At 42.6% G+C, this 14,183-nt stretch overlaps 1 protein-coding gene across 1 annotated transcript in view; it reads left to right on the top strand.

Moving 5' to 3' along the window:
* Window positions 1–10,265: 10,265 nt before the first annotated feature.
* Window positions 10,266–14,183, top strand: part of LOC146665454 (aminopeptidase N-like) — a 36,390-nt gene continuing 32,472 nt past the window's right edge. The window contains exons 1-2 of the mRNA XM_085413145.1: window positions 10,266–10,399; window positions 12,151–12,248. Coding sequence (XP_085269271.1) covers window positions 10,266–10,399; window positions 12,151–12,248 — 232 coding nt within the window. The remainder of the gene's footprint in view (window positions 10,400–12,150; window positions 12,249–14,183) is intronic.

Genomic DNA, 14,183 nt, shown 5'->3' with positions numbered 1-14,183 from the left:
GTTGCCTGCCTACCCAGGAGCCCCACACTCAGACACTGAATTCAGAGGTGGAAGGTGAACTTGGATATGTAGCTGTGGGTAGCATTTCTCCTCCCATTTGCAATAACAGGTGATACATTAACAATAGCATTGTAAATAACAACACAGCAAAATCTCCAGTGTTAAATTAACACTAGAGAGTGTCTATATGGGTGCACACCTCTGAGTGTTAAATACAACACTGTTGAGTGTTAAATTAACACTTTTGACAGTGTTATGTGTTTAAAAGTAACCTAGTCAGTTTTGAAGATTAACAATGGCTAACACTGAGCAGTGCTGGTTTTCTAACACTGGAAAATAACTCAAAATGTTAGAAATATTCCAGTGTTAGAAAATCAGCACTGCTCAGTGTTAGCCATTGTTAATCTTCTAAATTGACTAGGTTACTTTTAAACATATAACACTGTCAAAAGTGTTAATTTAACACTCAACAGTGTTGTATTTAACACTCAGAGGTGTGCACCCATATAGACACTCTCTAGTGTTAATTTAACACTGGAGATTTTGCTGTGAATGTCATCTGCTGAGGATAGAGCAGACTTTTCTTGGAAGAAACAAAACTCAAGAAAGCCTCTCAGTTACCTCAGGATGATTACATTTGATTGTTGCTCACTCAGTCATATTTAAAATATTACTGTTTCTGATGTTTTCTGATGAGAATTGATTTTGATATTTGCTCTTGCATTTAATGAAAAGAAAGAACATATTGAAATTTTTAAGTTTTTATTCTGAGTATGTCAAATCCATGTTAGAACATAAAGTTCATAAAGATCACTGAAACGCACTATTTGTTGGTATTGATATTTTACCATGTTTCAACATAACTTTACCGCACTTCTAACTTAAAGCCCAGAACATATTACTGAGGCATGCAAAATAAGGTTAGATGTTTAAAGCTGCCATCCAGTCACAGTGAAAAAAGTTTTGGAACTACATTTGCATTACTTACAAATAAAAGACAGACATAGTACACTAAGCCATACTACATACTACAAGAAAGTTTGCTAACTTCTCACTTGACTAAGAATCTCATAAACTACTGCATTTATAGTTTCATACCTAAAGTGCAGCATGATTTTTGTTATTTATGGTCCCATTTAGAGAAAACAGAAAACAAAACAAAATATAATTTAGGGCCTGGGTGCCTTGTCATTGACAAGTGGCTATATTTTGGGTGGCCCTGGGCACTTCACTACCATGTTTTGGTGTCTCTAAACATAAATGGACAGTGTCTGTATTCTAACAACCTTTAAAGTCACAATTTGTTATTCTTCAACACATCCATAACTCTCTTTCTTCTTGATTCAAATTATTTTTTAATTCAATTCAGTTCAGTTTTTATTCATAGCGTCCTCAAGGTGCTTTATATTGTAAGATAAAGTCCCCACAATTATAGAGAAATCTGCTACACCTGTAAGAAAAAACAAACATACAGCATCCGGAATACAAAAAATAGAAAATACACAATACACAGATACATAAATCCAAACTTTTGTCGAAGTGTGAATCAGTGACAAAGAAAGAGATAGAGAGAGTGTCTTTGACACAAATGTACTTGATAATGAGGCAGACGTAGATGGAACCAGGACAACCATCCGCAGCTCCCAAGAGTACCGAAGACCTGGGGGCACATGTCTCAGCAACATCCGTGCGTTCCTCCATTTCTTTACTAACTTTAACTTTAACCTGTTAGCAAAGAATTTCCAGATTTATTACCATGTTCAACGTTCTCCAAATGCAGCCTTTGCATCAGACATTTTGTTCTCTCATTAATGATGTCATTTTATTCTAGTTTTAGTTTTCTCAGGTTGTTAATTATATGTTCTTGTGGTGAGGCAACATAGGCTGATTCCAATTATTTATTTTTTGTCCTAGTTCTGATACAAGCATTTTTTCCTTCTTTTTCTTATATGAACATTTTGCTCTACATTCCTACCTTTCCCGTTTCCCATAGAATACATGGGGATATTCACTGAGTTCATTATTATCTAACTACATTATCTGCTTCTTTTTGAAATAATTAATGAAATCTTGTTCTTTTAGCAATGATGTATTAAATCTCTAGCTCCTAATTGGTGATGTGACTCTTTGCTATGTCAGTGGAAAGATAGCAGTGCATGATCGCTGACAGTTGAAGGAATGTGTCTTTGACAAGTGTTATTGTTGATTTTCCCAGCAGCTTTCCTGTCAGCCCACTTAGCCAAATGGGGGCAGCTGCCCTGCCAGCCACCCTGGCATTGATCCATGAGCCCACTGCACCATCCCGCCTCTGCAGTGGAGCAGCAGACCGCACCTCTGTTACAAAAACAAAAACAGGTACACAGGCTTTGCTGGCTATTGCTAATTGTTTTATGTAGTCAATTCCATTAGATTAGTGGAAAAGGAGAGTGAAAACAAAAAGTGAAAAGAGAAAAGCAAAAGACAATCGTGTAAATACACGTCACCTGAGTCATAGCCATAGGGTGTTGTTTTGGTCCTGATAAAGCTGCCTGTTGACATACAGATTATTGACTGTGACAAAAGCTCAAGACCCTTCTTGGATAAAGTTTTTTTCAGATTGGGAAGGACCTTGTGTCTCTCCAGGATCTCCTTGGGAAACTGATTGTTTACACTGACGTCCGTTCCTCTGAACGTCTGGCTTCAGCTCTTCACCAGATGTTTTTTAAGTGTTTAAATTGGTTCAAGATTGGTCTGTGCCTGCACAGACAGACAGTCAGACAGACTGATAGATAGATAGAACTTTATTAATCCCTTGAATAGGTTCCTATAGGAAATTAAGTTTTACTGAGAATAAGATAAAACAAAATGCTATGTAATTTGTATTTGGTAGCAAACCAAATTTTCTTTTCACTACAGTCTTATGGAAGAAAAACTATTCAGAAGAAATCTATGCAAGTTTTGTTTCAATACATTTCTTAATAAGTAAATTATAAAATTTTTATTTCATCATGTGTGGTCTCCAAGTGATTTGTCTTATATTTGAACCTTTAGTTATAGTTTAACAGAAACAATTTTTCATAACACTTTTACTTTATGAGTGTCATTTTATTGTCACACAGCTATAAAGCACAGTGATTATGAACAGGAGAGTTAAACACTTATCACATCCATGACATCCATTTGTAACCTTTGTACTTTCCAGTTTTCCAAGCACTATCTCTAAATCAACCTTCTGTTCTTCTTCTTAGTTTGAATAATTTAATAATTTACAACCTCTCGTGATCCTACCTGTGTATTTTAGTTCTCGGTGTTCCCCTGCTTGTTGTCACATTGCACCACCCTCTATGTTTTTTTCCCTCAGTGCTCCTCATAGTTTCCTAGGTGTTTCCCAGTTTAGTTCCTTAGCTTCCCAGTGTCATAGTGTATTGATTTTTGTCCGTATTTCTAGTTCCTCACTTTTGGTTTGGTTTTCTGTATGTTTGAAGAGTTTTTTACAGCCTAAATAAAGCTGCCTCCTTTAGTTCACTCTTTCATTTTCTGTGAGTCCTGCATTAGGGTCCTGCATCCTGCCACACAGCAAACATGACACTACCTGCTGTACAGTAAAAAATTAGATACAGTTTAGTTATTTCTACATTTTACACGCCTCACTTAGGCATTTCCATTGTTATGGAAAGGGCACGGGATGTTTCTCTATGAAACTACTGTAGATGACAGAAATCAATTAGTTTCAACCCAAATAAAATATATCTTAGATGTACTCCAACAGGCATATGCTAAAGATATAAGAGGCCTGGATATCCTATAAAAAGAGATAGCTGATGCAGTTTAGCTAAGTTACAAATAAATGGCTAATCTTAGCTTGCTTGAATACTTTAAACCTCTAAGGTCAAAGTCAGCCTCAGTAATGACTTGATGACTACACTAACATAGTCTATGCAATATAATTTTGTCTTTACTAAATTATTTTACCAAAACTTGGCACTTACGATGATATGGAGGCAGTTGGTCTGCTGTGGTGTCCCCTACAGACAGTGACCAAAAGAAGTAGCTGTTCCCTATCCCCAATATCCTCCTCTGTTATCCTAGCCCTTCTTCAATAAATCTATAAATCTTCTCAGTGGTCTTCCTCCTTTCCTCCGGTCTTACATTTCTGTATGCAGCCTCCTTTGTCCAATATATCCACTATACCCCTGCTAAGTATGTGGAGAGACAAGACTACAGCTGACCACCCCCATTAAGCAATGGAACTGTTCAGTGGGGACCAAGTCTAAAAATCTAGTCTAAAAATTAGTAATATACAAATTGTGTTTTGATTTTAAATTTTAAATTATTTAAGATCTAGTGACCTACACCAATCAACAGAGGGTTTATTTGGGATCAGTAAAAACAAGTAGTTGATTATAGTCATAACCATCATTTTAATTTTGGCTACCCTCTCTGTGATTCATACAAGTATTCCAACGTGTGAGATCATCCTCTACTATTTGCAGTTGAGGAATGTGATTCAACCCTGACAAATCTGAAAACCAGGCAGAAAAATTTATACGTATTCCAGTTGATGGAGTATTCTGATATAGATGAGAACTTATCTATAAGTGTGATCATCTTCAGAAGAAAGATTTGTGAGTTCCCAAGGAAAAGTATTACATCATCAGCATATAGGGTTATCTTATGGTCTGCATTTTCAGTTTGAATTTAATGTTGTAGAAATATTTGAAACCAGAGGATTCTAAGGCAAATTCGGAAGCCTCTGCAATGCTGTCCCAGTATTACATAGCTTCTATGATTTAAAAAATTAAAAAAAAAAAAAAATCTCAAAACGAGAATCAGAAAAGGAAATGCACGTCAGAATCTGGCAATTATAACTTTGGCCAAATTACTGACAATAAAACCTCCCAACAAAAAGTTGTCCAGTCTGCAGCAAACACATATAACTGCACATGCACGACTGAATGGGAGTGCTTCAAAACATGCTCTAGAATTCTTGAATGTTGTTTAGTATTAAAGTGAAGCTTAGTGATAAATCAGCACATCCACCGCTGCACAATAGAAATAACAGCTGTAGGTAAACGGCAATTTCAAAAAGACTGATGTGTGGCACAGATGAGTTCTTTCATATTTAGAAATAAAAAATAACTACATAAATGGAAATATTTGATTATTGTTTGATTATTGTACAAAAAATATTTAAGCAATGAGAACAAACAGCAGATAGATGTGTGATGTTTCCCTGTGGTCTTAAGACCCAAGAAGGGAGACCAGAGCGATGGATCTACAAAAGACATAACTGAACTTAAGCCAGTGATTAGCTGCAAAGAGATAACCACAAAGCATAAAAATGTAGCACACAGCAGCTAAAAGTATGGTCCATCCATCCATCCATCCATCCATCTTCATCCGCTTTATCCGGGGCCGGGTCGCGGGGGCAGCAGCCTAAGCAAAGAGGCCCAGACCTCCCTCTCCCCAGCCACCTCCTCCAGCTTATCCGGGGGAATACCAAGGCGTTCCCAGGCCAGCCGAGAGATATAATCTCTCCAGCGTGTCCTGGGTCTGCCCCGGGGCCTCCTCCCGGTGGGACATGCCTGGAACACCTCACCCAGGAGGCGCCCAGGGGGCATCCTTGTCAGATGCCCGAACCACCTCAGCTGGCTCCTTTCGATGTGGAGCAGCAGCTGCTCTACTCTGAGCCCCTCCCGGATGGCCGAACTTCTCACCCTATCTCTAAGGGAGAGGCCAGCCACCCTTCGGAGGAAGCTCATTTCTGCCGCTTGTATCCGCGATCTCGTTCTTTCGGTCACTACCCACAGCTCGTGGCCATAGGTGAGGGTAGGGACGTAGATCGACCGGTAAATTGAGAGCTTCGCTTTTACACTCAGCTCCCTCTTCACCACGACAGACCGGTGCAGCGTCCGCATTACTGCAGCTGCAGCCCCAATCCGTCTGTCGATCTCCGGCTCCCTTCTCCCATCACTCGCGAACAAGACCCCGAGATACTTGAACTCCTCCACTTGGGGCAGGAACTCATCCCCGACCCGGAGTGGGCACTCCACCCTTTTCCGGCTGAGAACCATGGCCTCAGATTTGGAGGTGCTGATCCTCATTCCCGCTGCTTCACACTCGGCTGCGAACCGTTCCAGTGCGAGCTGGAGGCCCTCACCCGATGAAGCCAACAGAACGACATCATCTGCAAAAATCAGAGATGAGATTCTGAGGCCACCAAAGCGAAAACCCTCCGCCACTTGGCTGCGCCTAGAAATCCTGTCCATAAAAATTATGAACAGAACCGGAGACAAAGGGCAGCCCTGGCAGAGCCCATCACCCACCGGGAACGAGTCCGACTTATTGCCGGCAATGCGAACCAAGCTCTTGCAACGGTTGTATAGGGATCGAATGGCCCGTAGCAATGGGCCAGACACCCCATATTCCCGCAACACCTCCCACAGGACACCCCGAGGGACACGGTCGAATGCCTTCTCCAAGTCCACAAAACACATGTAGACTGGTTGGGCAAACTCCCATGCACCCTCAAGTATCCTGGAGAGGATAAAGAGCTGGTCCAGTGTTCCGCGACCAGGACGAAAACCGCATTGTTCCTCCTGTATCCGAGGTTCGACTAACGGACGAACTCTCCTTTCCAGCACCCTGGCATAGACTTTCCCAGGGAGGCTGAGGAGTGTGATCCCCCTGTAGTTGGAACACACCCTCCGGTCACCCTTCTTAAAGATGGGGACCACCACCCCGGTCTGCCAGTCCACAGGTACTGCCCCTGATCTCCACGCAACATTGCAGAGGCGTGTCAACCAGGACAGCCCTACAACGTCCAGAGCCTTCAGGAACTCGGGGCGGACCTCATCAACACCAGGGGCTCTGCCACCAAGGAGTTGTTTAACTGCCTCAGTGACCTCGCCCCCGGAAATTGTCAGGTCATTCCCCTCATCCCCAGACTCTGCTTCCTCCTCGGAAGACGTGTCAGTGGGATTAAGGAGGTCCTCGAAGTATTCCTTCCACCGCCTGACAATTTTCTCAGTCGACGTCAGCAGCACTCCGCCAGCACTATACACAGTGCAGGTAGAGCACCGCTTTCCCCTCCTGAGACGTCTGACGGTTTGCCAGAATCTCTTCGAGGCAGTCCGAAAGTCTTTTTCCATGGCCTCTCCGAACTCCTCCCACACCCGAGTTTTTGCTTCAGCCACTGCCCGAGCCGCATTCTGCTTGGCCTGTCGATACCTGTCGGCTGCCTCCGGAGTCCCACAGGCTAACCAAGCCCGATAGGACTCCTTCTTCAGCCTGGTGGCTCCCTTCACCTCTGGTGTCCACCATTTGGTTCGGGGATTACCACCACGGCAGGCACCAACCACCTTGCGGCCGCAGCTCAATGCAGCAGCTTCGGCAATGGAGACGCTGAACATGGTCCATTCGGACTCAATGTCCCCAGTCTCCCTCGGAATGCTGTTGAAGCTCTGCTGGAGGTGTGCGTTGAAGATCTCGCGGACTGGGGCCTCTGCTAGACGTTCCCAGCACACCCTCAGTACGCGTTTAGGTGCACCAGGTCTGTCCAGCGTCCTCCCCCGCCACCTGATCCAACTCACCACCAGGTGGTGATCAGTTGACAGCTCAGCCCCTCTCTTTACCCGAGTGTCCAGAACATATGGTCGCAGGTCTGCTGATACGATTACAAAATCGATCATCGACCTACGGCCTAGAGCGTCCTGGTGCCACGTGCACTTATGGACACTCCTATGTTCGAACAAGGTGTTCGTTATGGCCAAACTGTGATTAGCACAGAAGTCCAATAACAAAGCACCGCTCGGGTTCAGATCAGGGAGGCCGTTCCTCCCAATCACGCCCCTCCAGGTCTCGCTGTCGTTACCCACGTGAGCATTGAAGTCTCCCAGCAGGACAACAGAGTCTCCAGGTGGAGCACCCTCCAGCACCCCCCCCCCCCCGGGACTCTAAGAAGGCTGGGTACTCTGAACTGCCACTCGGCGCATAAGCACAGATGACAGTCAGGACCCGTTCCCCGACCCTAAGGCGCAGGGAACAAACCCTCTCGTCCACCGGGAAAAACCCCAACGTACCGGCAGCAAGCCGAGGGGATATTAGAATACCCACCCCAGCCCGCCGGCTCTCACCAGGGGCAACTCCAGACTGAGACAGAGTCCAGCCCCTCTCCAGGAGACTGGTTCCAGAGCCCAAGCCATGCGTAGAGGTGAGCCCGACTATATCTAGCCGGTACCTCTCAACCTCACGCACTAACTCAGGCTCCTTCCCCACCAGAGAGGTGACATTCCATGTCCCTATTGCCAGTCTTGGCAGCCGGGGGTCAGTCCGCCAGGGCCTCCGCTCCTGGCCGCCACCCGGCACACAATGCACCCGACCCCTATGGCGCCTCCTGCGGGTGGTGGGCCTGCGGGAGGATGGGCCCATGTCTCCTCTTCGGGCTGTGCCCGGCCGGGCCCCATGGACTAAGGCCCGGCCACCAGACGCTCGCCCTCGGGCACCCTCCCCGGGCCTGGCTCCAGGGTGGGGCCCCGGTAACCCTATCCCGGGCAGGGTAAACTGTTCCCTCGGTGTCCTTTTCATAAGGGTCTTATGAATCGCTCTTTGTCTGGTCCCTCACCCAGGGCCAGTTTGCTATGGGAGACCCTACCAGGGGGCAAAAGCCCCCAGACAACATAGCCCCTGGGATCCCTGGGACACACAAACCCCTCCACCACGATAAGGTAGCGATTCAAGGAGGGGCTAAAAGTATGGTGCGTAATATAATCAAAATGAGCCTTTAGATTTACACACATTATAGCAACAATCTGAACTATTTATTAGACACTAGTTCAGACAAATCAGCTACTTACCAAAGACAGCCTGTCATATAATCTTCTCCTGTGCACCTCACAGACTGTCTGTTCAGAGAACCTGACACATTATCTGGATGAAATATTACAGTCTAGCCTGAACCCACAGTGAGTGGAGCTCTGCAGCTGTGTACAGCTGTACACCAGTGAGTGATGCGCACTCACTGCCAACAACATAAAGGCATTTTATATTGGTGCACATTTTGTAAAATTACGTTTACTCAATTGAATAAGAAACAATTTATTTTTTTCTTAGGAATGATGTGTGCTTTTCATTATGATGATTTTTTTTAAATCATAGAAGCTATGTGATACTGCACAATCCACTTCCCTGGATCCAACATTTTACAGGGTGCGCAAGGACAAGAGAAAAGACATGAAAAGTGACAAATGATGCCACCTGAGAGCCATTCCTAAGTGACCAAAATTAATAACAATAACAACAAAAAGAAAACATGCTTTTTAAGCCAGCATTACTTGTTCTATGTAGACAGGTGTCTAAATCAGTGTCACTACTGAGAACAGGAAGGCTGTGCAGAGGGTAATTTACTGCCAAAAAACGAGTGGCTACTACCCCTGGAGGCAGCCCATGATCACAAGCTCCTCCAGTCTCAGGAAAACCAGGGCCATCACGGGTGACACCTTGCACCCTGCCAAACACCTGTTTTATGTTTGACCTGCTACCTCGTGTCAGCACCTCAGGTCACTCAGGTCCTGCACCTCCAGACTCACAAACAGCTTCTTTGACCATACATTTTATACAGCTTAAGCACATTATCTACCTCACATTTATGGTGAGTTAAGAATTAATAGTTAAGCTAACATGTATGTCTTTGGGAGGAAGCTGGGGTGGCTACCAGCTGTGAGGCAGTATACTGCACCATCTCGCCGTTCAAATTTCCCAACTCTAAATGTCAGCCTTGACAACCAAGAGATAGGGCTAAAAGTGATGACTGGTAATGGGCCTTTGTGTTGTCAGTATCTTACAAGGTTTGACCTCTGAACACTGAGTCAAAGATGATAAGAATCTTTATGTTATCCAATGAGTGAATTCTCATTGGACATGCAGTGTTTTATGACTGATATGTAAACAGGCAGTAAAACATTATTGTGCAGTTTACTACTACAAAATGGAAAGTCATCGTCAACAGCAGCACAATTCCCACAAGTGCCAACCTAATTTATAATCCATTTATTTCACACATTGAGAGGACTTGATTGTGGCAGAAGGGGAGGTCGTAGTTAAATGCTGATAGTCACCTCTCTTTGTCATTCACAGGAGATTCAGCAAACCAGACAAGCTCAGTTTAAACAGGGCTTTGCTAATTCACAACTGAACTGCCACTGAAGACTGAGATCAGGGTTTATTCAACAACTGGACTTGTTCCACTCTGCCATTTTGTTCACATCTATCTGTAGGACGTCTTTGCAATGGGAAAAACCTGCAGAGTCAGTACTCTGTGTGTTTTGTGTGTAATCTTAGCCTTGGTCTCCATAGCAACCATTGTCACATTGTGGACTCTTGCCCTGACAGATCATGGTGATGTTACAGCTCCTTGGGACAGGTAGGATATTAATTGGCAAAAACATACCTTTTATTGTTTTTATTACCATTTTATAACCAGGGACCTTATAATTACTGCAACCTAGTCTAGCTGAATTAATGATTTCTGAAATGGAAGAACTAAAAAAAAAATGGTTTGATGTAAACAAATTATCTTTGAACTTGACAGAAACGAAATTTATGATTTTTGGAAATTGGGTAAAAGACGAGGAAGTAACTCTGTCCATTGATGGAGTTCCGATTGAGAGAGTTACCGTTTTTTGGGGGTAGTATTGAATGATAAATTAACATGGAAATCTCATATTGAACATGTTAGAAAAAAGATGTTTAAAAATATTTCTATTTTGGATAATGTCAGATATATACTAGATTATAAGGCAATGCGTATTTTATATTTCTCACTATTTTTCTCCTATCTCAGTTATTGTGCTGAAGAGTGGGGGAATACATATGCAACTAATATAAATCCTCTATACTTGTTACAGAAGAAAAGTGGTACGAATGGTTCATAATGTTAAATATAGAGAACATACAAATAATCTGTTTATAAAATCGAATTTGTTGAAATTTGAAGACTTAGTGAAATTACAGACATTATTATTTATGTTCAAGGCAAGAAATAATACATTACCTCTTAAGTTACAAAGTTTGTCTGTATTGTGTTCAGGAAGTGGGGATAACAGAAGGACGTTTGACTTGAAGCATCAGTTTGCTAGGACCACACAAAGGCAATTGTGTCCGACAGTTAAGGGTATAAGAATATGGAATTCTCTTCAAGATAATCTTAGGAGTTGTACAAATATGCACCGTTTTAAAATGTGTTACATACTTAAAAGGGTAAATCAATATGAAGAACATGAAAGTAATTTGGGCTAAATGTGGAAGGAAAATTTTTCATTGCCATTTAGTGCTGTATATTGTGATTATACTGATTTGTTGTTAGTTTTGCATTGTTAAATAAAGATACATATTAGAGGGTTTTTTGGGTTGTTGGCGCCCTCTTGTAAGAATAATTAGATTGCAGATAGGGGGCAGGTGCTAATAAGAATTTATTCTTCTGCTCCTTTTTACCCATGGGTGCAGTGTTATATTAATGGGAAGGAGGATTTGTATGAAGGAAATGAAACACTGTTGAACCATGTGTGAAATAAATAAATAAATGAAATGGAATAAATGAAATTTAAATGTTTGTTTACGGTCATGTACTGTTTGAGGTGTTTATATATATTTTTAATATTTCTGTTATTTAGACATACTGAACAGGCATAATATCATGGTCACTTCCCTAATATTGCATTGGTTCCCTTTTTGCTACAAAAATAGGAACACAACTGTGATGCACCATGTATTCTAACACCTTTCTATCAGAACCAGCATTAACCTTTTGGTAATTTGAGCCTACTGGATCAGACAACACGGGCCAGCCTTCACAGCATGGATTAAATAGCCTTGACCAACCATGACCCTGTCACTAGTTCACCACTGTTCCTTCCTTGGACCACTTTTGATAAATACCACTGCAGACTGGGAACATCACAAGAGCTGCAGTTTTGGAGATACTCTGACCCAGTCGTCTCCCTATCATAATTTGGCATTTTTAAACTTGCTCAAATATTGATGCACAATCCTTTTTTCTGCTTGTAACACATCAACTTCAAGAACAAACATTTGTAAATGATCAAATATAAATAAAACAAGCTGGATAGCAATGTCTGAAATAAGTCCTATTATTTTTGTGCTTATTCTCCTAAGCTACCGTCTCTCCATGGATGTGATTCCTGAGTACTACAACATCACCATATGGCCTCGTCTCAGTCCTGACCCAAACAATGGTCTCTACATTTTCACGGGTGAGTAAAACCTTACTGTACAAATAGTTCCCTGTGGCCTAAAGTAAGGTGTATAATATGAAGACTGACAGTGCATTGACTATCATTTTGTATTAATTATCTGTTCTTCATAGTGGTTGAAATGGTGTTTAGGTCCTTTATTTCAGCAAAAGTAGGATAGGGAATATCAATCTGTATTGAAATTCAAATCCTACTTCAGCAAAAACATTTTAATTATGACACACATTGGATGTTCAGAATGTCATTCCCATCATGCATGTCTAGCACGAGGACCCTAGAGTGTGTTGTAATCAGCACCAAAAGAACCAAGCCACATCAGATAAGCTGTCTGAGTATGTTTTTCTTATGCACTGTATGAAGTTGATATGTCAGTATGTGGTTATAAAGTGACAATGATTATGTGCATTATTCACACAAATATGTATAGCATCTGAGCACATGGTAGTATGCTTAGCAAGCTAGCAAACTAGACCATTAACACAATGCTAACAAGGGAAATACATTAGCATAGAAAAAAAAACTTGCTGAATTAGAACCCCTCTGAAAGTATTCAAAGTGAATGACCAAGCACTTTTCATACAAGAAGTCACATAGTTAAAACAGCAGCAGCAGAGATGGTTGTGGTGTATGACTAGCATGTTTATTTTGAAAAACAAGGCTTATCTGTTCTTGCATATAGTCATTAATGTGTGTAATTATAAATGCTGATTTGTAGTTATCTTCACTCACATGTAACATTGTGTTTTACAGTTATCTCCAGTAAGCATCACAAGGTTATACTATGGTAATAATAGGTTGAGATGTGATGTTTGAGATAAAATTAAAGGGTAAATTTGTAGATAATATTTTTTTTTATTGGATGAGAAAATTGTGCCATTTTCTTAAGAGGGAAAATATATCAAAATAGCCTGTATTTCTATAGCGCTTTACTAGTCCCAAAGGACCCCAAAGCACTTTACACATTCAGTCATCTACCCATTCATACACACATTCACACACTGGTGATGGCAAGCTACATTGTAGCCACAGCCGCCCTGGGGCGCACTGAGAGAGTTCAGAGCTGTGTTGAAGGCTGATGCTTAATGGGTAAATGGGTCTAATGGTAGAGATGATATAGACACATGTCATCCTTAAAATACTCAGTGCTGTAGATCAGTTTACCCTAAAATATATAAAGCTCATACAAATCTAAAACAGTAATGTGCAGACAGTAATGTAGCAGTAATATTCATAAAATTTAAACCAAAAAGTAAGGCAACACATCTTTGCAACATCCCTGAACCCATCCCAGCAGAAGAAGGAGGACACCCAGATGGGTTGTCATGGAAGGCGCAGCAAACGATTGGCTCAGTAGGCATCCCCACTCCCCACATCCCACCACGGTGCAGGAAGAAGTCGGCCTGGGGCCCACAATGTCATCGCCCTGGAAGACCAAGTAGTCCGGGGCAGAACCCTCAACACAAAGAGTAGACTGGAGTGTGCAGATGAGTTCCAAGGCTCATCTGTACACTGCGTCACAACACCAGACATTTCTTCAGTTACAGACAGTAAAGGGACTGGTCTGGGTCCAAGACAAGCTGCACCCGGCAACAGGTGCTCCCTTTTCTGGACACCCCACCCCACCCAATTGGCCTACGGGCACCCATGAGTCCTGGAGGCACAGATCAGACATCTCAACGTGAGCTGACCCACACCACATGGTGAGGTGGCCAGACCAACTCATCACAAGGAGAGACCCAGCCAGAGACTAGACAACCACGGGCACCGGGGCCTCAGACCTATCACCTGGCCCTGCCCAGATCAGGCCAGCCACCCTAGCCAGGAGCCAACCTCTGCCACCACAAGCACCCCAGCCCCACTACCTTACTAATGCTTAATAGTCTTGATATATGATCAATCATCCAGGTAAAGAAATCCCAAAAAATTGATTCTGGA

Source organism: Rhamphochromis longiceps, linkage group LG7 (assembly GCF_057381845.1).
Source record: "Rhamphochromis longiceps isolate RC_006_pf linkage group LG7, R_longiceps_female_GT1.1, whole genome shotgun sequence".
NCBI classification, from domain to species: domain Eukaryota; kingdom Metazoa; phylum Chordata; class Actinopteri; order Cichliformes; family Cichlidae; genus Rhamphochromis; species Rhamphochromis longiceps.
Note: the sequence above shows the minus strand (reverse complement) of the source record. Positions and strands in the feature narration are given on the sequence as shown.